At 36.5% G+C, this 27,403-nt stretch overlaps 1 protein-coding gene across 1 annotated transcript in view; it reads right to left on the bottom strand.

The window, feature by feature from the left end:
* The window catches only part of CNTNAP4 (contactin associated protein family member 4), a 279,240-nt gene that overhangs the window by 110,503 nt on the left and 141,334 nt on the right, over positions 1-27,403 (bottom strand). Inside the window, exon 4 of the mRNA XM_028841115.2 lies at positions 16,767-16,914. Coding sequence (XP_028696948.2) covers positions 16,767-16,914 — 148 coding nt within the window. The remainder of the gene's footprint in view (positions 1-16,766; positions 16,915-27,403) is intronic.

Genomic DNA, 27,403 nt, shown 5'->3' with positions numbered 1-27,403 from the left:
CTGTCTGGTAGAATCTCCAAAAGTTATGGATTTATTGTCTTGTTGGGTATTAACTTCTTATGTATCTACCGAGTAATATTATTCCAACCTGCTTTCCTGGATTCCTATATATATACTCAATCTCTTGAATTTTCTTTGAAACTAGCTTTACCATCCTTCTGATTCTTTCATTAGTGAATCAAATACTTCTTTGATATATGTATATTCTGAATTTGAATGAAAATTATGTCTTCATGTTTTTGAAAATTTAACACTGTTAACTGAAAAAATACATTTGGACTTCACATCAACGACTAAGAACACAACATATCAAATCTTAGCCATCACCAGAATTTATTTTCACTATTCCACAAAGATTCTCAGACATCTGAGCTCTTAAAAAAGCAACAGCAATGCAAATAGATACAAAAATAAAAAACTTCAGGGTGATTCATAGCAATATGTATTTGTTTTGTACTAATCTATAAAAGATCTAATATGAGTAAACAGAACTACCAAAATTAGTACAAATCAATATTTACTTCAGAAACACTAAACTAAGCATCCAAAATAAAATTAATATTTAAATTGACAGTCAATATCATATTTATTCCTATCTTTTGTAAATACCTTTGGGAAAATTTTTAATATTTATTTATTTATTTATTGACAGGATCTCCCTCTGTCACCTAGGCTGGAGTGCAGTGGCATAATCTCAGCTCACTGCAGCCCTGATCTCCTAGAGTCAAGTGAACCTCCAACCTCAGCCTCAGCCTTCCAAGGAGTTGAGACTACAGGAATTTGCCACCATGCCCAGCTAATTTTTCTGTATTTTTGGCAGAAATGGGGTTTCTCCATGTTGCCCAAGCTAGGAAAATAATCTTTTGTACACAGTTGAGTTGTATAAATAGGAAAAGTATAGGTATTAGAAAACTGTCCATAGGAAAAATGTGAAATCTGAACCTAACAAAATTTGTAACAGCAAAAGACCTACAGTCTAAAGATGTAAAAGGAGACTTGTTGCTTGATTGAAATCAATAAGAATTATTTTTCTAACAGTGAATTTGTTCATTAGTATTCTTATTAACTGAGGTTTTATATATTTACATATATATATTATACATATTTTACATTCTATATTTTTAATGATTGGGTTATTATCAAGATTAATAATGTGGCTCTGTCATATACCGGCTCACTATGGGCAGGGTATGTATTCTAGTTTTTTGACAACAGTTGCAAATTTTTCTGACAAATTTCCCTCTTTTTACTCTAGCCCCCTTTTCAGTTGTCTGTAATAATATATATTTCATGTTGACATAGTAGTTAAGGCAACTAGTCTGTGTGCGTTTGAATCCTCACTCTCACTTGGGCAAGTATATTAGTTTCTGCCACGTTATGGATGTGGTTTGTCTCCACCAAAACTCATATTGAAATCTGTTCCCCAGTGTGGCAGTGCTGGGAGTTGAGGCCCAGTGGAAAGGGTTTGGATCATGAGGCAGATCCCTCATGAATGGTTTGTGGCTGTTCTCAGGGTAGCAAATAAATCCCTATTCTCATGAGACTGATTAGTTCTCATGAGAATGGATTTGTTCTTGCAAGAGTATGTAGCTATAAAGCAGGACACCCCTCAGGTTTTGCCTTTTTGCACTTTTCCACATCCCCTTTGACCTTCTCCACTGCTTTGACCCTACAAAAGCCCTTACCAGAAGCCCGGCAGATGTTAGCACCATGCTTCTTGAACTTCCCAGCCTGCAGAACCATCAGCTAAATAAACCTCTAGTTTTAATAAGCTACCTAGCCTCAGATATTCTGTTATAGCAACATAAAAGGACTAAGACAGCTTCCTATTGTTGTTGTAAAACAAATAACCACAAACATAGTCTCTTAATACATCATAAATTTATTATCTTACAATTCTAGAATTCAGAAGTCCTAAAATCAAGGTGTTGGCAGGAGTTTTTTCCTTCTGAAGTCTCTAAAAAATAATCCATTTCTTTGTCTTTTCTACCTTTGATCAGTTGGCTTGTGGCCTCTTCCTTCATGAGATCAGTGTCACAGGATCTTCAAATCTCTTCTTTCCCTCTCTCCCTGCCTCCTACTTCCCTTTTATAAGGACCCTTGTGATTATATCAGGTCCACCTGGATAAACCAAAATAATCTTCCCATTATAAGATCCCTAAGTTAATTACATTTGCAAAGCACTTTTGCCATGGTAACACAACATATTCACAGGTTTCAGGGACTAAGATATTAGGTAGGTATTATCCTCTCTATCACAGTGAGTTACTTAACCTCTTTGTCCCTGTCGTCTCATTTGTAAAATGAGAATTATAGTATAGTCTTCTTAGGATTGTTGTATGCATGCTTATCTGCCTAGTTTTTAGAAGCTGACACACAATTAGCAATCAATGAATATTAACGACTACTAATGCTAGCACTAGGATTTATTGTTAGAATATTGGACAGGAAAAGGTACACAGCAAAAAATAGTTTAATAAGTACATTTGGTGTATTTGTGACTCTTTAAATAATAATGAATTGCTGAAGTACACAAAAACCCTTAATTAGCAATGTCATTGCCAGGTTATGCAGCAAGGATGATTTCAAGCCATCTGTGGGTTCTGTGGCTTTTCCTCTGTCTGTCAGCTCCTACCCAAGCTGACTTACCACAGCAATTGTTGGTGACCTGATTCCCCCTCAGTGAATACCTCCATCTCAAATCTTCACATTTAGAGCAAGAATCGAGGAAAGAAGAGACTTGAAAAGATTGTAGGCCCTACTCTCATATCAATTCTCCCTGTGCCCGTAGGTATAGCTTGCTTTATTTACACAATTCAGAAATACAATCTCCCATGGAATTAAGAGCTTTGCAATAGAAAATATTCAAATATCTTTCAGGGAGTTGTGTCAGATGTAGTGTTCCTAAAATGTGTATTCTGCCTTTTTTCCTGCAGCACGTATTTATGAAGAGCTTTCTGTGAATACTGTGGAAGACACAGTGATGCATAAAAATAAAGAACACTTTTTGTTTTTTTGAAAGAGCTTATAGTCAATTGGAGAAGACACACAACCCTGAGATGCAATTATTCATGCCTGTCTTCAGAGCTCCGCTTTTGTATCACGGCTGGGTCTTGAATGATTTCTAAGACATGCAAGAGAGGGAGTTGATCCGCTACAGCCTCTGAGAAGGGTGTCAACTAAATTGTAAAAATGCTTTACCTTCTTGAGCAGCAAACTTTTTTCTATCATTGCATATTTCATATACACACACACCCCTCATGGTAATATATTCCGGTTTTCCTGGTATCTTCTCCTTATCCCTGCATCCGACCCCTGTTCCAGGAGTCTGAGGCTTGTCAAATTTTGAGGGGTTGTCACTTGAAAAAACAATGTCCTCCACACCCCCAAGTGAATTACCAAGACAAATATTCAAGAGCATAAACTGCGCTCTATGGTCCAGTTATATTGGAACCAATGGAAAAGAATCCCTTGGGATCTCCATAAACATTCAACATTCAACTTCCTGGGCTTGGCCAAATTATAATCTCTGGAATTCTAACCTGGAACAGGAATACAGGTCCCTAAGTGATTCTGAGGCAGATGGCAGCATGAGGGTTGTTTAATAGGAAGAACAAGTAGGTTCCATAAACCTATTCTCTGAAAATAAATAACCTCAGTGCATATTGAATTGGACCTGGAAATGAATTGTACCATGGAAATGAATGTTTTAGTTATTTATACTGTGGGTGGTACTTGCAGATAATTGTGGAGGTGGTAGAGATTTGTTCCTGGAAGATGTTTTCGGGATAAACTGATTCTGTGAGTTAAACTATGAATCACGGAATTTTTGCTGAGGTCAGATGACTAAAAACTTAAAAGAGAAAAATTGGAATAGAAAATGTGTAAACTAGAAAATCAACTTTTCAATAATAGAAAATTAACTGTATTTGAAGGTCATGAAAGAGTGATTGAAAAAGACACTAGAGTCTTTTATTAATTCTTTAGGAATCTCCCCAAAACATAAATAGAACTAGAATGTTACCTTCAAAGATCAGAGAAAAAAATAACATAGCTATTTCATCAACTGGAAAGGGGTACAGACCAAACTCTTCTTAAACATGAAGTCAGCCTTAAACACTGATCATACTGTTTATTTATTTGAAAATTATTGTCCATCAATTACTAAACAAACAGAGGTCCAATTTTGACTTCTAAGAAACACAAATCAGACTGAGTCGCTGTTTAACTATTATACAGTGAAATATTAAAGTAGCAGTATGATAGATAGGCACTTGAGACCTGCATTACTGAATTGGTTTTTTAAAGCAATGGAGAAGAGAGACCAAGTACTCAAGAAATCAACAGGAAATAGATTGTACTATTTTTGCATGGTAGCAGAACAGAACACAAAACGATTTAAGGGACTCTTAAGTTTAAAACAACTAAAATTAATACAGTAAAGAGGAAGAAGGCACACAAATCAAGGGTTATATATAACCACAGGGAAAAGGTGACCTTATTGTGTTTTTAAATAGACCAAGTTAAGGTCAGTAACAACACACCGGGAGGTTATAGGAACAAACATGATCATTCTCACTTAATTTTTATCAAGGTAAATTAACCTTTTAAACAGATTTGAAATTAGTAACATCTACTATGTCAAGGACACTTGCATGCATCACCGGAGGATGTAAGTTGCATTTTTGCCTCTAATATTTATTTGCAACTTTTGTAATGTCACAGACGTCACCTAAATGCTGATTCTTAGTTTCCTTATTTGGCTATGTATGGAAAAATTACAGCCTCTCATACTATACAAAGATGCTAGAGGGATTAAATGGAAATATCAAAATGCCTCAACATTGATTATTTTGTATACTGTTATCATTTTAATAATAACAACACTTGAAATCACATGTTTATCTCAAAGTTATCTGATCAACTGCTGCTGTGTGAATGTAATACATTTGTGATTTTTATCTATTTATGATACTATTTACATCATGGATAATCAGACATTTTTAAATTCAACCATTTAACCAATACTTATGGAATGTCGTGCCAGGTGCTACGGTGGGAGCTGCTGTTGCTACAGTGAACACATCTGTCCTCAGGGATGCTCCATCCTGAAGGAAGAGAGCAGGCAAATCCTCCTGTGTGTACAGACATATTTACACAGTATAATGTAAATATGTACAATTACAAGTTGGTAAATATGTACAATTATAATTGGTCTATTAAAAATACAGTGTAGTAAAGATATGTAATTGTACATATTTACAAGTTGTAATTGTACATATTTACATTTATACATATGTACAGACAAATGTACAAATTCCAAAGCATGGAAGGAAAGGACAGGGTTACAGGAGAGTTTTGGACACGGAGATTTGGATTTGGTTGGTGATCGGGGACAATATCTTTAAGGAAGTGCTATTTAAACTGAGTAGGTAACCCTATATGTCAGCAGGGGCCAGGAAAGAAGGAGGAAGCGGGAAAAGGGAGAGTGTGGGTATGGGAGGGATGAGGACTGTTAGGAGTGTGGGAGAGACAGTGGAGGGCTGGAGGGCACTGGCGGGAAGTAAATGGAAGTGGTCCATAGGGAGGTAAATTACTGGCTGATCACCTAGACACTGTGAAGGCTTAGTTCCAGGTTTTGTTGAATAAGTCTGTTTTGGTTTTGTCCTTAGCCCTAGGATATAACAATACATCCTCAGGTACAGTCTTTACTCCCAAGGCAATACTCTATGGGATTTCTTTCTTCCCTTTAAAAAAAAAAAAAAAAAATCTATTCCTGTGACAGATTACCTTGCGGCATTCCATTGAAACCCCAACGTATTTAACAAATTCCTCTAAATTGGCAGGACTTGAACTCCAAGGTGATCCCCTTCCAGTCCTAGGGTAGACACTGAAATCTTTAGACTTTAGACTCTTTCTCCTGGTTTCCCCAGAGCTGCCTGGCATTTCATCTTGAGCATGTGAGTTACAAGAATTGGCCAAGGATCTGAGGGAAATGTGTCTGCAAGAACACGGACCCTTGCTTGCTGATCTTCTTCTGAATATTCCCTACTCAATTTCTAGCCTCTCTGGCAACTTGAACTCTGACCTCTGTCCCCGCTGCCTAGTAAAATCTGGCTATTTTCTACTGGTCCTTTGGTAAAAGCAAGATAAATGTAGATTTCCCAAAGTTTACTTCCCTTCTTCCAAGAATCAAGTCCTCTCCAGTTTCTTTCATTTTATTAATAACTTAAACTTCAGAACTCTGAAGCAGGCTTTTAAAATATATTTTATTTAACACACAATTTTTATGGGCAGCAGCTTAGTCCAATAAAAGCTACACTGCCATGACTGATACTGAAAAAGAGATCTTCTCCCTTGTTGTAAACTGTCATAGTTAGCTTGAACCAGTCATTTATTTAGGGCTGCCAAACAGACATTTTCTGATTCTATTTTCCTTTTTATTTATTACCTAAAATATTTAATTAAAGAGATACTCCTCTCTTCTATCTGGTTACCTTGAGGTACAAGTTATACAGGAAAAGTAAGATATGCTATGTGTTTCCTCTCTTCATTTATTAGTTTTCAAACTAAGGAGTTGGCTCTTTATGTCTCTCATAGGTGATCAATGGGGCTTTTTCAATTATTATCATGAACCCATTGACTCAAACATAAACTTTGAAATATTTAATTTGTTTCAAAACTTGGCAGTGACTATCCTTATTGATGCTAAAACATTTTCATTTTTGGTCAGTGAGAGCCTCTTCAACTGATGCTGAATTCTTTTGCCATGACCCTGATAGGTTTTCATAGTTTCCTTATTTTCTAGTATCTTAATAGCTAGTCTTATTTTAATTTTAATATAACTCCAGGTAATGATTAATACTAAGTGTCAACTTGATTGGATTAAAATATGCAAAATATTGATCCTGGGTATGTCTGTGAGGGTTTGCCAAAGGAGATTAACATTTGAGTCAGTGGACTGGGGAAGGCAGACCCAACCGTAATCTGGGTGGGCACCATCTAATCAGCTTTCAGCGAACACAAAGCAGGCAGAAAAACATGAAAAGGCTGGACTGGTTTAGCCTCCCCACCTACATCTTCCTCCCATGCTGGATGCTTCCTGCCCTCAAACATCGGACTCCAAGTTCTTCAGCTTTGAAACACAGACAAGCTTCCTTGCTCCTCAGCTTGCAGACGGCCTATTGTGGGACCTTGTGATCATGTGAATTAATATTCCTTAATAAACTCCTAGATAGATAGATAGATAGATAGATAGATAGATAGATAGATAGACAGACAGACAGACAGATAGATAGATATTCTGTATTAGATTAATACTGACTAATACAGATTTTGGTACCAGGAGTAGTTCTACAGGAACAGAATATTAAGGATAGAATTCTTTAGTTGTTTGGGGGTTTCTGGAGTTGGCTGCTTAATATGATTAGACCCAAAAATGCTAAGGACTGTACTTCTAATAGTATGGAGAACACTGATGGTCCTTGGCTTTAACTGTTTACAGAGTTAGGCAAAATTAATGCATTTGACACTCCTGATTTACCACTCATGAGAGGCAAGGAGTTTAGTGACTCTATACATAATACCTTTGACCATATGTGGAGAATATGTGGAGAACCAAGGAACATAGTGAAGCTGGTTGGTTGCTCCTAAGTTCACTGGACAAAGTGATGAAAGAAAATGATGAACTTAGGGATTCTGTCTCCTGGCTTCAGAAGCAGATACTGAGCCTCAAATCTTCTAAGATTGCCCTGAGACAGAGTCGTATCTCCTTTAGAGAAAGAGCTGAAATTGTGGAAAATCAGACACAGGCTCTTATCATGTGAGTGGCTGACCTGCAACGAAAAGTGGATGCACAGCCTCACCAGGTGTCTACTGTTAAAGTGAGGGCATTGATTGGAAAAGAATGGGACCCTGCAACTTGGAATGGGGACGTGTGGGAGGAATCTGATGAAGCTGGGGACACTGAGCTTATAAATTCTGATGAAACTTTCTTGCCAGAAGAAACAGCTTCCCGATCTCCAGTAATGGCAACATCCTCTCCCCAACCCATGCTGCCATCAGCCTTTCCACCTTTGTCTGAGGAGATAAACCCTGCGCTGCCTGAGCCAACAGTGATGGCCTCCCCTGAGGCAGTTGCCAGGCAAGATAATGTTGATTCTCCTCAGGAGGCAACCCATTTGCTTCTAGACCTATAACTAGACTAAAGTCCAGGTGGACCCCTAGAGGTGAGGTTCAGAGTGTGACCCATGAGGAAGTGCACTACACTTGAAAAGAACTTCTTGAGTTTTCTAATTTATATGAACAGAAATCTGGAGAACAGGAGTGGGAATGGATATTAAGGGTGTGGGATAATGGTGGAAGGCACATAGAATTGGATCAGGCTGAATTTATTGATTTCAGCCTACTAAGTAGGTATTCTGCATTTAATGTTGCAGCTCAGGGAGTTAAAAAAAGGTTCTAACAGTTTGTTTGCTTGGTTAGCTGAAATGTGGATTAAAAGATGGCCCACTGTGAGTAAGCTGGAAGCCTGATGTCCCTTGGGTTAATGTAGAGAAAGGAATCCAAAGGCTTAGGGAGATTGGGATGGTAGAGTGGATTAGCCACTTTAGACCTACTCATCCCAGTTGGGAGGGTCTAGAAGATACACCCTTGACCAATGCCTTGTGAAACAGATTTGTGAGGGCAGCATCTGCATCTTCTAAAAGCCCTATAATTGCTCTTCTCTGTATGTCAGATCTAACAGTGGGAACCGCAGTCACTCAACTACAAAATTTAAATACAGTGGGAATAACTGGATCCTGAGGTGGGAGGGGCCAAGTGGCAGCACTCAGCCATCAAAGGCAAGGTGGGCATAGCTACTGTAATGGACAGCAGAGGCAAAGCAGCAATCAGAATAGTCTGACCGTGTAGAACTCTGGCATTGGCTAATTAATCACAGCGCTCCTAGAAGTGAAATTGATAGGAAGCCTACTGCATTCCTGCTTAATTTATATAAGCAGAAAATTTTTAGGTCAAATGGACAAAATAATAATTTGAATTATGAAAACAGAGAATCATGGCCCTTCAATTTCCAAACTTGAGCCAGTTTACAGACCAGAACCCCTTGAATGAAGGGGAGGCCAGATCCCCTTGAGGAAGGACCCTACTACCGTACTGACAATTTATGCTGTTAATCTTTCTCCCATCCTTCCCCAAGGAGACCTCCAGCCTTTTACCAGGGTAACTGGGCACAGGGGAAAGGAAAGGAATCAGGCATTTCAGGGACTACTGGACACTGTCTCTGAGCTGACACTGATTTTAGGGGACCTAAAACACTATTGTGGTCCTCCAGTTAAAGTAGGGGCTTATGGAGGTCAGGTGATTAATGGAGTTTTAGCTCAGGTACAACTTATAGTAGGTCCAGTGTGTCCCCAGACTCACCCTGTGGTCATTTCCCCAGTGCCAGGACGCATAATTGGCACAGACATACTTAGCAGCTGGTGGAACCTCCACATTGGCTCCCTGCCTGATAGGTTGAGGGCTATTAAAGTGGGAAAGGTCAAATGGAAGCCAGCTCTAGCTTCCTCTACCAAGAAAAATAGTCAATCAAAAACAATATCGCATCCCTGGAGGGGTTGCAGAGATTTGTGAAAACACCAACGACTTAAAAGACACACAGGTGGTGATTCCCACCACATCCCCATTCAACTCTCCCATGTGGCCTATGCATAAGACAGTTGAATCTTGGAGAATGACAGTGGATTATTGTAAGCTTAACCAAGTGGTGATTCAAATTGCAATGCTGTACTAGATGTGGTTTCATTACCTGCTCAAATTAACACATCTCCTGGTACCTGGTGTGCAGCCATTGACTTCGCAAGTGCCTTTTTCTCCATTCCTGTCCATAAGGCCCACCAGAAGCAATTTGCTTTCAGCTGGCAAGGCCAGCAGTATACCTTTACTTTCTTGCCTCAGAGGTGTATCAATTCTCTGGCTTTGTGTCATAATCTTATGTGGACAGAACTTAATAATTACTTAACAATAATACTTAATACTCAATAAACTACTTAATACTTAATAAACTCCCCTTTATATTTTTTCATTTCAATATTATTTCAAGTATAGTATGTATATTTATAAATATATTTGTATATAAATATATCTTATTAGATATGTATATCCCTTTATATAAACTCCTATATGTGTGTGTGTGTATATATATGTATAATATATATATATCTTATTAGTTCTGTCCTTCTAGACAACCCTAATACACTCCACTTGTCATCAAACTCAAGATGATAAACTTTGCGAAGAATTACAGAATTTATACTCTTTGATTTTAGACCAAGCAGAATCTATCTTCTTTTTAAACTTTGACATAAAACAGGATTTCTCAGCTACTATGTTAGCTGATAGATAATCTGAGTGTAAGAACTGTCTAATTCACCCTATTCAAGCTTTTAGCAGTTAGCACGTAGGAACTGCTCAATAAGTAGGTATTGAACTCAATTATAACTATCCTTTTAGTAAATCTAACAAATGTATGGCTTTTCATTTTTCCGCCAACCAGACATGTGGTATGAGAGATTAGCATCCTGAATAGACAAAGACTATTATCTAGCTGTCTTTCAATGTTTTATTTTTCTCACCCAGGTAAATGTCTGTGCTTTTTATGGTACTTTAAAAAATTTCCTATTTACATGTTTTCTAAACTTAAATGTGCTAATGGTTATAATTCCAACTTCACATTATGCAAAAAAATCGGAAATTTTTTAAATAATAAAATGTACATTCCTGTTTTGTAAAAGTTAATATGTTTTAAAATGATTGTTTGATATATTAAATACGATCCATAATTTTCTCTTAAACTGTCTGCATTAAAACAGTTAAACACAATGATTTAACACATCTGTACACTTACTCATCATATCCAATCTTCTTCCTCAGTTCTCCTGGTGCTCTGACCTTTATTGCTGGATCTTTAACAAGTTGCACACTAGAATGATGGAGAAAGCATTCCTGAGGCTTACTAAGCCTGCCCCCATTCATTCCTTCATTTTTGTTATTAGTCTTCATCCAGAAGACTAATATTATTATTAGTGTTATTATTAATAATAATAACACATTAGTGTTATTATTCTTCATCCAGAGTAACAAAAAAAGAGTGTCTGGTTGCAACCTAGTATAACGTGGGCATGTTATGATTGGGAGAAGAAAAGCTGTTCTACAAGTGGGTGGAAACATTTCCTGATTTGAACATGGGGTATTAGAGAAGTTGTCAGAACCAGAGATTCCTACGCTGAGAAAAGAAGGATGAGTAAGAGAGTTGTCCAGATAGAGAAATGAAGGCTGGGTACATGGTGATTGCCCTAGGCATCCTGCAGAAACCCTAAGGCTAGAAAAATCATAAAATCATGGTTTGCCAAAGGAACAAATTAGTTGAGTATGGCTTGACAGTTGGATGCTCTTATTCTGTTGGGGATGAGGAAGAGATGATCATAGGCTGCAAAATGAGGATATTTATACAGTAACTAGAGAAAAGGAATTTAGAATTTCCACTAAGGACAACTGCCTCAGCAAGTCATCCACAATTAAATAACATTATCTCCTGTGGCTTAATTGCTGCTTCCTAAGGACACTGCAGATATATTCACTTTCACCCATTTATTTTCCTTTGTTCACCACTGCTTACTTCTCTTTGAGACATATAGTATTGTTTCTGTAGCATCATTTTCTTTTCTTTTTCTTTCTTTCTCCCACCAGTAATTTATTTCTATACATTTCTTCTCTAGATCTATAAACATGATCACTACTGCTATGGCCAAGATATTTGAAATTTATAGTTTCTCTTTGATCCCATAAAATTTAGCTTCTACTTCTCTCATTACTCAGGAAACAACTTCAAGTTTACTGACATAAAAGTAGAACATGCTCTTTGATATGGATTTTCCATTCACTTGATGTTCCTTCATAACAAATTATTGCCCTAACTCGTTGGGGTAGAGGGCAATTTATGTGTGGTTCTCACAAAAGCCATTTTCCTGCAATAATCACAGGATAGGCTTGCATCTGTGACTTCAGCAAATACGTACTAGGCACAAGGGGAGCCTGTTATAAAAATATTTATTCCACCTGAAAAACAGTACAAAGGAGCTGCTTTTATTATGGCAGAAATGCATTCCCATTTTTCAAGACATGAGTAGTTGTTCAAACATAGCACTTCACACGTTTGTTATTAACAGTAGTACAATAAGTAGAATACTTTATGATTTACTAACAATAATGACATTTATATAGGTTTTAATTCGACATCTTCAACTCAGAGGGCTTGGAGTTCCAATCTTCCACATATCATAGGCACTTGAACTCAATGTGTCAACAACGGGACTATCTCTTGTTTCCTTCCACAATCTATTTATTGTCTCATCCCATCTTAGTAAATGGCACCCCCTTCCAGACAGGTGTTCAAATTTGAAGGAAAAAAAAAAGGACCAAGGGAGGAAAGAAAAAAAAAGCAAATTTGATAACTCAGTGTTCCCTCATACAATGACCAAGGTCTCTTGATTCAATATCCTCAGAATATTTTGAATTTGCTTACCTCCTCCTTTACTTTTCAGACAGTCTCACTCTGTTGCCCAGGCTGAAGTGCAGTGGCATGATTTTGGCTCACTGCAACCTCCACTTCCTGGGTTCAAGTGATTCTCCTGTCTCAGCCTCCCAAGTAGCTGGGATTACAGGCATGCGCCACTACGCCCGGCTAATTTTTGTATTTTTAGTAGAGACAGGGTTTCACCATGTTGGCTGGGCTGGTCTCAAACTCCTGACCTCAGGTGATCCGCCCACCTCGGCCTCCCAAAGTCCTGGAATTATAGGCATGAGCCACTGCGCCTGGCCCTTCCTCCCCTTTTACTGATTGCTGTTCCTCTAGGTTGGGGTTCTACCATCACTTGCCCAAACAAGAGTAAAAGCCTTCTAATGAGCTGCTGCCTCCAGATTTCACCCTCTAACCCATAGCCCTAATTTCAGTCTGAATGACTGTACTCAAATACTCATTTGAGTAATGATTCCAGCAATCCTCTTTCCTGTGCTTGACTGGGGCACAGCATTTTTCCTATTTGGACCATCCCCTCAGTCTCCCATGTGAAAATATCTGCAACTTTGTTTCAAAATCTACCGTTATAAACTTTCTTATACTAACCACAATTTATCAATTACTTTATCCTTCACACCCTATACTCATGCTACAATATTTTACACTTATAAGTTCATATAATTTTTAGTTCATATAATTTTTTACACTACATTATAAGTGTATATTTTACACTTATAATTTCATATAATTTTTCCAACACTGCACATGCCTATTTTTATTAAGAAAATATATATGACTTTAGAATATCTCCCTATACCCAATACCTAGTAGAGTTCTTTTTAGCAAGTGCCAATAAATAGTTAAAGGCTCAATACATGTATGATTCATATAGTTATCAGGGGCACTGGCTTAGGAAAATGATAGAGCTGATTTTAAATCCTAGACCTAACATGGGTTGTGTAATTCTGCAGAAGTTACTAATTTCTCTTAAATTCACCTTTTTGTATGTCAGGAGAGATGAAGCAGTCTGTGAGGTGCGCTACACTTGAGTGAATGGCTCAGGCAAAGCGCATCTGACTCACGTTAATTTGGTGCAGATGAGGAGGCACATGGCGTAGCTAAGCTGGAGGGGAGGATGGCTGGTTGCATGCAATCCTTTGGGCTTTCCTCAAGCTCAGGGGAAACCTACTTTGTTGGGCATGGATGGATGCCCTGTGGCTGTGATTCAGTAAAGAAATTCTACCCACTTCCCAACACTTTTCCTTTTAATAGGGATTTCGCAAGAATGGTCTTTTGTGTCTGGAGAAAATCCAATCTGATCTTGGGTCTGTGCTACTTAAGGGAGTTGCAGACAAAATCTTGCAACGGGATGCTTGTGATGATAGCAACTACAGTCCTTCCTTCTGAGGGTAGGGAAAGCCAGTAGTCCTAGCTATTTCTTTGCCATGTCACCCAGAGCAAGCTGTATGTCTTATTCAGTAGACAATTCTGCTTGTCTCCTCTGACTCCTGCATGAAATGGCAATATTCATGTGCCTGCTTCCCTACATTGCTAGGAACAAATCAGAATATGCTTATTCTTTACAGTCTCTGACACATATTAACTTTAATAAACGATGGCTATATAATATCATGTTTTAATAAATTAATATATTACAATGCCAATGCTATGAATAGGTGGAAAATATGAGCATGACTGTGGTGTAATTGAGGTATTAAATTCAATTTAATAAAATACATTCCCATAAGGTACTCATGCCCAACCCATTCTCTGGTTATTTTCTGATTATCTACAAGAATGTTTATCCATTAAGTTTATTACTTTTTCTTCTTTAATAATGGTTTAAAATTACACAGCCATCATTTGTCATTAAATCCTGCCACACTATTTCACTATATGTGTTTAAGTTTGAGTTCAAAATCCTGTTGGCTCCCAGTACTACTACTTCAACCATGGGTCAATGTGAAAAGAATATTGACCAAACACATGGACAGTATGCTCACACCAAAGATAGCAAATGAAGTCGCAACAAAAAGAACATTCCAGAGAGTTTCAAATCAAGACAGGTGAGGGGGAGGTTTGAGTTATCATTAGCCACAGAGCAGCAGATAACTCAAAAGAGCCTGTACCTTAGCTATCACTCCCATGTAGACAATATACCTGGGGCTATAGAGTCAGCAAAACAGCATAAACAGTCCCACTAAGCTGTTGCTCTTAATGTTAAATTTGTTAATATTGAGTTTATATCCTAGGTTTAATGCATACTAAGTGTGTGGTATTAAACAAATTGCTTAATGTTTCTAAGACCCAGTTTTCTCTCTAATAAATGAGTAGTGTTGAGGATGAATTAGTAGAATGTCTACAAAAAACACACGCACAATAACTGTTAGCTATTTTTATACGGTGCTAGACAAATATTTTGCAAGGTGGATGCTCTGAATAAGTGGAGAATATAACTATAAATAGGAAGCACTTTGAAATTTATTTTACTAGTTGTCCATCATGTGGCATGAGCTTTGCTAAGCTCTGTGATCCAAAGACAAATAATACTACTGTCCAAGTTCTAGTTTGCAGGATCATAATTGGGGGTAGGATTTTTTTAATGCATGATTTTATTCAGGTATAGGAATTGTGACGTGAGGAACTAACATGGCATAGCTAAGCTGGGTTGTTGAGGCCATGAAAGCCTGCAATTAAGGTAGACAGATAGTGAGAAGTTAGTTGGCCACTGACTCACCTCTGTTATTCAACAACTAGAGGAAATGTCAACACAAGCTTGCTTTCTGGAGTTTGGCAAACTTGGCTGCAAACCCAGCTCTGCCACTTCCTGTCTGCGGGGCTTGAGCAAGTCAACCTCTCTGAGCTTTAGCTTTCTCATTTTCAAAGTAGGTAGATGGAGCGGTTACCCAGTAATATTTATCTGGGCTACTTTGAGGAATCATAAACTGCTTAGAATAGTGCATATAATAAGCATGAAGGAAACGGTGCTATTTCTAGAGTTATAGAAAGGAATGCTATTAATATTATTATTAGTGTTATTGCTATTAATATTATATTAATACTTTTAGTATTATTCTGTAGGCCCTGGAGGAATCAGGTCTGTCAAATATGTCTGATGGTAGAGATGGACACTGAGAACATCATGAAATACAGAATACCCACACAAACCACGCAATGTGATCTGTCTGTCGGACAGAGTTTAAACAACTTCAACAAGTCACTTGATCTCTTCATCACCTGCTTTCCTTTTATGTAAATAAAGTGAATCAGAGCTGAACTTGGCTTACATCACAAAGTGACAGCATAGGTATGAAAAAAGCTTTAGTAGCTAAAAATAAATGTTTAGCAGAGAAAAAAGTGATGCCGTGAAGTTGAGCAGTCCTGGGTTCTCTTCCAGATTATTTCATAGGTGAGGCTCTGAGCAAATTACTGAATCTCTTCAAACCTCACACTGTTAGTCTGATAATTGTAAATCATATCAACTAAGCCATTGTTCTATAATAAAAGTGTATCTAACAGGATAATGTGGCTTGAGGTGCACTATCAATAACTCCTTCATCCCTTCCCCACAAAAAAAATATACATAATAAAATGCTTCATTAAGAGGAGCCTAAGTGAAATCTGCGGTTTTTATCTTTTTTATGTGAAAGTATTTTAAACACATATTATATTCTGGGAGAAGTCTTTTCTTTTTCTATTAATTTATACTGAGAGCACAGCATATTTAAAAGTGAATTGCATGATATTGTTTGTAGGCTAAAGAGAAAAATAGTTTTTGGTTTCATAACAGATGGTTGGTTAAACTCAATGGAACACTGTCTCTTTTATTAGACTCAGGATACCTAAATGAAATATCATCAAATATAACTCATGAAGGAAACTTCTAATACTTGAAAGTTACAATCTAGTCAATAATATTCTATTTGAATAAATGCATTCACATATATCAATAAATATGTATCTATCCATCTATCTATCAAGTGCTTCCATCTCTGAATTAAAATGTTAAAGTTGAATATGAAAGTCAATATTGGCATGTACAGGCACACACAAAAAAGCTTTCCACAAAAGTTATTCCTATGTTTTATATCTCTTTACATAGCTAAAAAGTCCATTTCAGTTTGCAGTTTGGCTTTTAAAACATCTCTTTTGATATCTATGTCAGTGTATTGGATAAACAAACACTTACTGTATGCACATCCGAACACTTCGATTCGCATTCCAATTCTGCCCTTGGGGTTCCATTCTAAAGGGAGGAAGCGCAGAAATCGGGCTTTGATAGAAGGCTGGAGTCTATAGTACACAACACTGTCTGCATTTGCATTTCCTGAAAAACCCTAGGAGAAAAGGGAAAAAAGGAAATCAATGTATCTGGAGAATATGCATTTCAGTTTGTCACCTATAATGTCTATGAACACTGTGTCATCTGCATTGTACTATGAATGGTGCTACCTTCTATAAGAAAACCATGTTAACGGTTATGTCACGATGTCTCTCCATCCACACAAATTACTGTTGCTTCAACTTTTCTTTTTAAGAGAGTTTAAATTCTACCACCCCATTATATCAGTTTTCAACCATGATACCTGCAATAAAAACTGCTTGTGTAACTTGTAGATTGAACGTAAAAGTGTTCAATGTCTATAGCAATTAACATTGTGAATAGCAACAAAAAAATTGAGAAAATATTCTCCAAGGGGTTGAAAAACTATCATCTCAGTCAACAAAGAAGTTGCTTACATCATTGATGAATGAATTAAGCTATGATGTGTTTTGGTTCTTTCACCTTCTCATCTTACTTATTAACATAAAAGAAAAGTACCACCCAACTTTCAAGTTGGAGCTACACTCAGATAACAGGTTTTTAAACCTCAGTAGCACAATACCAGATACACACATTCAAATTGTTAAGGGACACTGGAAACAATAATAATGTGGGAAGACCTGTAATTAAACTTATGGACTTTAGAATTTGAAAGCTAGAGAAATCTTGGGAATGATGCTAAGTTAGCACAGTCAAATCGCAGACAAGGAAATTAAAGGTCAGAAAGGAGAGAAAGAAAAGAAAAAACCTCTGGTGTTTGCAAGCACTGCAACCATTATATGGTAGGATCAGGAACCATGTTTCTTCCATAAAATCAGGATGCATGTACATAATAGGTAGCTCACCTGTAAAACTCACATACTGCAGAACCCAACATCTAAGCATCTTTTGTTTTCTTCCATACAACAAACTGTTAAGACTACAGGTGGAGAAGTCATCACAAAGCAGAAGTTGTTCTCAATAATTTATATTTCATCTTTATTTCCCAGCTTCCTTACCATGGTCCTCCTTCTCCTCCTCTCCTCCATCTCTTTCTTTCATAATAAGGGAACATGCAACTACATTTGCAGGTTCATGGTAAGTCCCTTGCCCATGACTGGGTCAACAAATAAGATCAACCTCATGTAGACTGCCCAAGGCAAAGATAAACACAATAGAAACACCAATACCCAGGCTATCTGATCATTTGCCTGTTTTTCTTTCTACTTCACAAATATCCCTTTACTATCATTTACCAAAACATTTTCTAATACATTTTTAAAAGATTGGGTGTTTTATAGTTAAATTAATTCGATTCTCCTTGTCAGTCAATCCCCTACGTCCGGCCCCTACTCCACCAGTATCCCATATACTAAATGTTCAAGCTCACAAAACACAGGCACAGCTGTGATGGCATCTCCAAATTATATCCAAAATCGGGGCATCTCTTTATCTCAATATGACCACTCAGTTCAACAAAGCATCACCTCACCAGAACTACCCTGACAACCTCTTCCTTGTCTTTATTATTATTTTGTTCTTTGCCATCATCCCCAATATCTTCCCCTCTGAACACATAGTAACACTTGTAGAGGTAAATTAAACTATGCCATCCCCAACTTTCTTTACCACATAGAACAAAATCCAAACTCCTCATCCAAACACAGTCTCCAGCAACCACCTCCATTATGCTCTAACCACACTGGACCTCCTCGAACAAGCCAAGTTTAGTCCTCTCAGGGATTTGCACCAGCAGAGTCCATTCTGCTCTGAAAGCTCTTTCCCAAGATCTTTGCATGCCCAGTCTCTCTTGTCATTTTAAGCTTTGACTAAAATATTACCCCCAAGACAGTTCCTTTTTGATCACAGTCTCTAAAGTACCTGTGTACTTGACATCCCCCATAAATATCTTGCTACTTTCTCTATATTTCTCATTATTTTAAGAGGGGTTTCTCTTACTTGATCATTATCTGCCTGTTTATCTTATCCTCCTAGAAAACAAACTCTACTAAAGCAGAGAGGTTTATTGTGTTCCATCTGTAATACCTAGAACATTCCTCAGCTCAAAGTCATTCTCATCAAAATATTTGTTGAATGTGTATGGTTGAGAAAGACTGAGCTTAAAAACAAAAGTTCCACAGACGTCTCAATTACAGGGCCTCTCAGAGCATGTCACATGCTAATGTGCAAATTGCAATGTATCAGCCCATGGCAGGGACACTTACCTAGCGCATCTCAAACATATAAGGCCAGAGAACTGCTCCCCTCTGTTTTTGCTATTGTTGCTGTTGTTTTGCAGAGCAAATTTCTAGACTAGTGTTTCCCAGAACATAAATAGGAGAACACTGTTTAATTCCATGGATATCTGGACTCTGATAATCAGACCCCTGAGAAGGTTCCATTCTGTTCCACTGGTCAAAATTTTTTACTGAGGTTTAGTAAGAAAGGTTAGCTGTTTTCTATATTGCACTAACCAAACCTTATTCTCACCCAACCTCTAGAACACAATAGTCTCAATTTCTATGGAAATCCTGATGATTTGCCCAAAAATATGATTATTTCAATTTCCTTCAGGATGGCTGATATAGGGCAATGTTTCCCAAACTTAGACTGCACATTAAAACTCTCAACGCTCAGAGCCTAAGCATTGCTTTTGTTCTCTCTTTCTCTTTGTGTGTGTGTATGTGTAAGCTTATGTCTTTTTTTTTTTTTTTTTTTAAGACAGAGTCTCGCTCTGTCACCCAGGCTGGAGTACAGTGGCGCGATCGTAGCTCACTGCAACCTCCACCTCCTGGGCTCAAACAATTCTCCTGCCTCAGCCTCCCAAGTAGCTGGAATTACGGGCCCCAGACACCATGGCTAGCACTTTTTTTTTGCATTTTTACTAGAGAAGGGGATTCACCATGTTGGCCAGGCTGGTCTCAAACTCCTGACCTCAAATGATCTGCCCGCCTTGGCCTCCCAAGGTGTTAGGATTACAGGCGTAAGCCACCACACCCAGCCTGCATGCTTATGTCTTTACAAGCTTTCCAAATTAGAGTAATGTGTAGCTTAGGTTGAGGACCTTAGATCTTATACTTTTGATTCTATTTCCTAAGTGCCACTGGCAGGCTAACACAATCCCTAATTATAATTTCTTGCACAGTGAACAGCTGGATGATTAATTAAATTACCCTCCAAAAGATCTCACATTTGTTTCAAAATTAATGTAAGTTCAATGATTTTGGCGTCTTAAGGGACTGGGAGAAAAGATGCACTGTGACAGTGACAGCCGACAGGTAAATGCAGTAAGACATCTGCAAATGACAGCCTTTCACTTTTCACTTGATCACGTTATGAACTATTTAAATTTTGAAAACATTAAGAATATATGATACATAGTTTATATTAATAAAAATATCACTGTCATATTCAAAACTTTTAGCAATTATCTCTTATGGAGGGTAAGGAAAATTGTGAGGTTGGGAATACGGGACTTACAGCACATTCCAGTCAAATCTAGATTTTTTAATGGGCATGTATTAATTTTATAATAATAAAATAATGGAGACAGACATAGGAAGAGTGTATAGCAATACAGCAGGCAAAAGCATTACTTAGTAGCACTCTGGATACCTTAAATAACTTTCTAATGCCAGTGTCACTTGGAAAAATATGCAGTTACTATTTATTATATTTATTAACTGATCAATAATATTTGCAATTTTTGCTCCACTTGTTGAAATTTTTTATACATAACCAAGATTGTGCTTTGGATTTTAATACTTAATGGAAATTTTCAGAATGTTTGTGAATGATGCATGGGATTGATGCTACGTTACTTGAAAAGTTCAGTGAATGCTGCTGAGTTTCAAATGTATTCCTTTGCCCAGGAACCTTTCCTCAATGTGCTATGGAGAATTGTTACCATAACAATTCATAAAGGAATGCATGGATTTAAAGGTCTATCTTTTTAAAAAAATAATAATTTTATTACAGGGACATTTATGTCTTCCTTTAAAGATTCTGAACTTTAGTTTATGTCAGGATTACTTGTAATTCTGGTGTTTTTGTAGAAACAAATCTTGCTCCCATGTACTAAATTTGTAGGGAGGGCCCTGAAATCTGCATTTCTAACACATGCCAAGCTAGTTTTGTGCTTTGGATCTTTGTCTCACTAATAAAGTACTCTTCTGATTTGTGTATAAATCCTGTACTTTTATGTTCCCTATATTATCTCAAAACTTTTCAGAGAGAAAAAAGAAATTTTAGAAGGTCTCACTTCAAAAGTCATAAACTGAGTATCTTATAAACAACACAAATTTATTTTTCACAGTTCTGGAGGCTGGAAAGTCCAAAATCAAGGCACCAGCAGATGCAGTGTCTGGTGAAGGCCCACTTCATGTTTCACAGAATGCCACTTTCTAGCTGTAGTCTCACATCGTGGAAGGGTGAATGAGCTCCTTTGGGTCTCTTTTATAAGAAAACTACTTGCATTTCCATAACAGGCCTCTTGACCTAATAACCTCCCAAAAGGCTCCACCTAATACCATCTTGTTGAGGGTTAAGATTTCAATATACGAAGTTTGGGGAGACACAAATATTTGGACCATAACAATTAGTGATTGTGTTCTATGTGATCAATTTAAATGTTTTCAACATGAAAGTTAGGGGCTCAGCATCAGACATAGCAGAAACGTATTAGGTAGCTTTAATATTTGCATCAACTCTGTGAAGTAGTTATTTTTTTTCCCACTTTACAACTGAGGAAAATGAAAATTATAGACGTTATGTGCCTAAAGTCACACAGCCAGAAAGTGGCAGCACAAGGATTTAATTCCAGGCTTTTCTGACTCCAAAGCCCATAATTTAGCTAAGCCATCAAAAGGCATTACTTCAACAGAACATGAAAGCAAACAACTTACCCTAGAGGAAATTTAATATTTTATCTGAAGCTTTTTTCATTTTTCCTCATAATTTATATTTAAAATCTTTTACACATTTTAAAATAATGCAACTTAGGTTATTGTTGAGCTGGGACTCAGCTCTACCAGTTGACTTTTATAGACAAAAAGATTTTCTATTAAACTTTACATCTTCCCAAAATTATTGGAGTCAAATAAAAATAAATGATAAACATTCAATAATCAATGACTCTTGCATATAAATAGTAACCTCCTAATAGACATAGAATATAAATATGTTATTATATTATTAAGTACATAAAATATCTAGAAGTAAAATGAACTTTATATGTCCTACCAAAAAGCCTTCATTGTATCTTTCTTTTCTTTTAGACTTGGTGATTTCCAGACTCAGTGAGGTGCTCATAGATGGTTTAGGAATGTATTTTAACCAAGAAAATTTATGGAGTTAATGAATTAAAGTTTCTCACAGGATTTTAAGTATTTCCAAAGTGATTCTAAAGTTTATGAAGAGGCATAATAGCACCAATTTCTTTTTCAAATATTAATTGAGAAACTCATGTATAAAAGCCAAGAAGTATGAAGGGAGATGCCCATATGGCAATTTATAAGAAGCTCTAAAACGTCACTGTTATAAATCAGAAACATGGGACCCGTTACACATAGTTGCATAGCAGACTCTGTAATTATATAGAAATCAGTCCAGCTCCATCCATATAAACAGCAGCACCAGTAGAAGTTCAACAAAGAAACAGGGAAACATGAAAATCCCCTTGTCATTAATAACCTCCCTTATTGTGAGAATTCTTATGACCTACATGTGCCCTATACATGACCTGTTTTCAAGTACAATTCATTTTGACATAGTCAGCTGACATTCAGATGCTAAATAATCATAGCAACATGCTGTCAAATAGAAATCACTTTTTAATTTTATGATGTCAGGTATAAATCTTTACTAAATGTGCCTCCCAAAAGGTTATCTAATCTAGAAAAGCATATATTAAAAGCAAAGAGAAATAAGAACTACTGAAAAGTGGAAAATTTGCCAGCATAAACCCATATAAGAATAACTTTTAAACATATGTTGAACAAGACATCAGGACTGTATCTTACAAAGTTGATTCAGTCTTGATTACGAATGTAATTCATTTATTCTAATAAAGAAATAGCAGTGAGAATCCACTAATCCAATTAGAATGTTAAGTTTTGAGCTGCACGTATAATAAATCTCAATTTTCAAAATTAAAGCGAATGGAATTTTATTTAATAAAATTCGTCTCTACCACCTTCCAAAAATATTGATTATTATTAAAATATTTATTTGAAGGAACACAAAATTATTAATAATAACTTGATGAGGCCCTTTGTGTGAATCATTATATTAGAATCTATGGAGACACAAGTTATAAAACATACTGTTTAGTACCTTTTGCATAAAAGGGTTTGAATTCTCAAGACAGATCAAATAGCCAGAAGAAAAAAAGCACATGAAAGATGCAAACTTGGCTGTAATCTGTAACTATTGTCGAAACACAGAAATAAATTGTTATATGAGAGATATGTGGACAAGTCGTAAAGCTTACATTTATATTAGGGTATTATATGTACAATTTTGTGGAAGACTAAATTTTTATTGAGATGGAAAATACCTATAAAAATTCACATTATGGTACTGCTAGACTCGAAATTCTGAACCCTCCTTTTGGAATATAAAAAAAAAGGAGTCGAAGAGCTAAAAATATAATAAAATATTCAATGTCCAAGATCTAGAAGAAGAAAACCCAAAGAGGTGAGCCCTGCATGTGAGGCTTTCTCTTTACAGATAACTAAAGGATTTCTGAAGAGGAGAAACAGAAACTGGGTAGTTTTTTGTTTGTTTGTTTGTTTGTTTGTTTTCTTTTGTCATTGTCTGTTTTATGAGCAGCTTTGATGGGGTTAGGGACAAAATTTTCATTCTAGAGCCCTCAAAGAAGAGAATATTTTACAGGCTTCCACAGGCCTTTTTAAGAATTCAGAGGCTCTACTTTTTAGGATAAACGGAAAGCCAGAGATGGACAGCCCCACCCAGAGACTAAAGGTAAACTTCCCATCTTCCCAATCTGTGGGGAATTATAGTTAGGTTGTCAGAGAGGTTGAGTGCTTCTGGTTGCCTGTAAAAGTAAATGAAATTACACTCTGCAGAAAGATAACCTTCTAGGCCTAAAATTGTCTATTAATTTTTTTTCTTATGTAGTGTCCTACGTACATTAAAAAATAATAAAATAGCAAAAACTGTTCTTAAAAGGAAATTTTTATTTATCTCCTATAGAATATACATTATTATTCTAATATATATTCTAATATATATTATTATATATTATTAGAATATATTATTCTAACATTAGACTATATTAGAATATTTATACACACAAACACAGTACTCATCTCAGAGTGAAACATTGCTCTACACTGCACCACAAGAAAAAAAACAAACTAGAAATCAACGACTTTTCTTAGACTCATCAGAGAACTGGGCTTTCGTGGTGCTATAGAATAAATTGCACCCTCTCAAAATTCGTATGTTGAAGCCCTAACCCACAGTGTGACTGTATTTGGAAATGAGGTATTTGGGAGGTAATCAAATTTTGATAAGGTCATGAGGTGGAGCCCTCATGAGGAAATTAGTGACCTTATAAGAATAGGAAGAGACCTCAGACTTCTTTTTCTTCACCAGGTGCAGATATAGCAGAGAGATAGACATCTGCAAACCACAAATAGGACCCAAACAAAGAAGTGAATTGGGTAGCACCTTGTTCTCGGACTTTTCAACCTCAAGAACTATGAATAATAAATGTCTGTTGTTTAAGTCACCCAGTCTATGGTATTGGTTATAGCAGCACAAGCTAGTACGCATGACACACCACCATGCTGGAATCTAGACGGACGGGACCATCCACAGAGTCAGAGCTGAGATCCGTCCTCCTGGAACCAAGGCCACTGGGACCAGAAACTGACAGGAAAACTTCTATGATAATTTTGATGAATCTCTGGAAACTGAGTGTGGACTAGCATGAGAGTAAGAAATTCCTGACCACAGTCCTAGAGGGCTCCATACTTCTGTGGGCTTTACCTCCAAGAACCCATACATGCATTCTACAAAGATTAGAAAAAGACTCCCTTCTGGTTCTGTCAGGAAATGGGAAAGGGAATCACTGTGAAGTATGCTCAGAGTTTTCTTCATAACAAAGGGCTATTGTCCTGAAGAAAAGACTTTGCCAGAACCTCTCCCAATTGGGGGACAGTACTTCTCCCGTTTCAGCCTCCGTACCTTTCCTGTCTTACTTAAGGAAAAAAAGGAAACAGGAGTCAGAGCTTCATAGAAATAGATCAGAAATCCAGTAGACAGGAAAGAAAGTAGCTGGCAGGAGGGAAAAAAGCTATACCACCAGAGATATGCTTGTGAAGGTCACAGTTCTGAGACAACAACCCACTGAAACACTTAAATTGAGTTGGAATATTAAAAAACATTGCTCCTCTTACACATCAAACCACCACTCAACAGGAGTCCAGTGCAATAATACTGGATAACAGTTGAAAGACTTAAAAAACAAAGGCTGCCCCTGAAGAGAATTTAAGCCAAAAGGAGAAACAGAAACAAGTGCATAAGATGAACTGGAAGCATCTGGTACCTATAGCACCTATAGCACACCTAAACTATAACCCATTTCTTAGCCAGAGTAATGTAAATCTTCATACTAACAACCTATGTGTCGTACTTTCTATTGTCAGATATAGCACAAAAAATTACAAGGAATGCCAAAAAGTAAGAAAAAACCTCCACACTCTGCAAAGACAAAACAATTACCAGAACAAGACTCACATATGCCACAGATGTTGAAAATCAGACAAGGGCTTAAAACAAATATGATTAATATGCTAAGGGGTCTAATGGAAAAAGTGCACAAAACGCGCAAAAACAGATGGGTAATGTAATCAGAGAGATGAAAACTCTGGGAAAGAATCAAAGAGAAATGTTACAAATTAAAAATGTTGGAACAGAAATGAAGAATGCCTTCCTTTGATGGGCCCTTCAACAGATTCAATACAACCAACGAAAGATCAGAAAGAAAAGAAAAGAAGATACAAATTTCTCAAGCTGTAATAGAAAAATAAAAAGAAAAAAAAAGCTGTAATAGAAAAAGAAAAAAAAAAACAGAAGATAGTACCAAGAATTGTGGGTAATTACAAAAGTTGTAACATATGCATAAGTGGAATACCAGAAGGAAAAGATAATAGATCAAAGAAATATTTGAAGTAATAATGGCCAATAATTTTTCAATATTAATGACAGACACTGAACTATAGATCCAGGAAGCTCAGAGAATAAAAGTGAAGGTTAAAAACCAAAATAAAAACTGTACTGAGTCTTATCAGATTCAAATTACAGTAAACCAAAGACAAAAACAAAATTTTGGAAGAAGCAGAGGGCATTGAAAGGTAGCTATATTACTGATAAAGAAATATAAAAATTATATTGGACTTTTCATCAGAAAACATGCAAGCAAGCAAACAGCAGAGTGAAATATGTAAAGCACTGAAAGAAGTAAAAATAAAACTAGAACTCTATATCTAGAGAAATTATCCTTCCAAAGTGAAGGAGAAATACTCTCAGACAAACAAAAACTGAGGGAATGCATTGAAAGCATTCCTTCCCTATAAGAAATGTTTGAAGAAGTTCTTCAGACAAAAGGAAAGTTATATAGCTCAGAAATCTGGATCTACATTGAGAAAGGAAGAACATTAAAGAAGAAATAAAAGAAGATAAAGTAAGATCATTTATTTTTCTTATTCTTAATTTAATCCTTAGTTAAAAGATAAACGTTTAAAATAATAATAATCATGAATTGGATGCTTATAGCACATCGATAAATTAAATGAATTTATTTTTATTGCAAATTAATATTACATTCACTTAAATTACAAATTAATGTTGTCAGGTATGTAAGGGAGAAGTTAGGAATACTCTGTTATAAGGGAACTGCACTATATAATAAGTAGAATAGTATTGTTAATATTTGAAAATGGACTTTGGTTTAGTTTAAGGCAGCCACTGACAATTTTTTAAAGTATAATTGATATTGTAAAAGAGGAGATAAAATAGAATCATACAAAATTTTCAATTAAAATCAGATAAGGAACTTAGGGGCAAAATAATAAGAACAAATGCAACAAATAGGAAACAGTTAAAGGTATGATAGGTATTAATTCAAATATATCAATAACCACTTGAAAAGAGAGCAATCTAAATATACCAATTAAAGAGACTGTCAGAGTATATAGAAAGAGCAGGCCCAGCTATCCACATTAAATATAGACTAACATACATTAAAAGTAAGTGGATGAAGAAAGATATATCACAGGTTAACACTAATAAAAAAAAATAAAAGCTGAAGGAGCTACATTAATTTCAGACAAAGAAGCCTGCAGAACAAGGAAGATGATATCCTGGGATCAAACAATGCCACCTCAGCCTCCCAAGTAGCTGGGACTACAGGTGCGCGCCACCAAAAAACATTTCCTAAAGCGAAAGTGATCCATTTTCCAAGATGGCGAAATAATTCTAACTATGTAGGCAAT

This window comes from Macaca mulatta, chromosome 20 (genome assembly GCF_049350105.2).
Source record: "Macaca mulatta isolate MMU2019108-1 chromosome 20, T2T-MMU8v2.0, whole genome shotgun sequence".
NCBI lineage: Eukaryota > Metazoa > Chordata > Mammalia > Primates > Cercopithecidae > Macaca > Macaca mulatta.
This window is presented reverse-complemented; position numbering and strand designations above follow the sequence as displayed.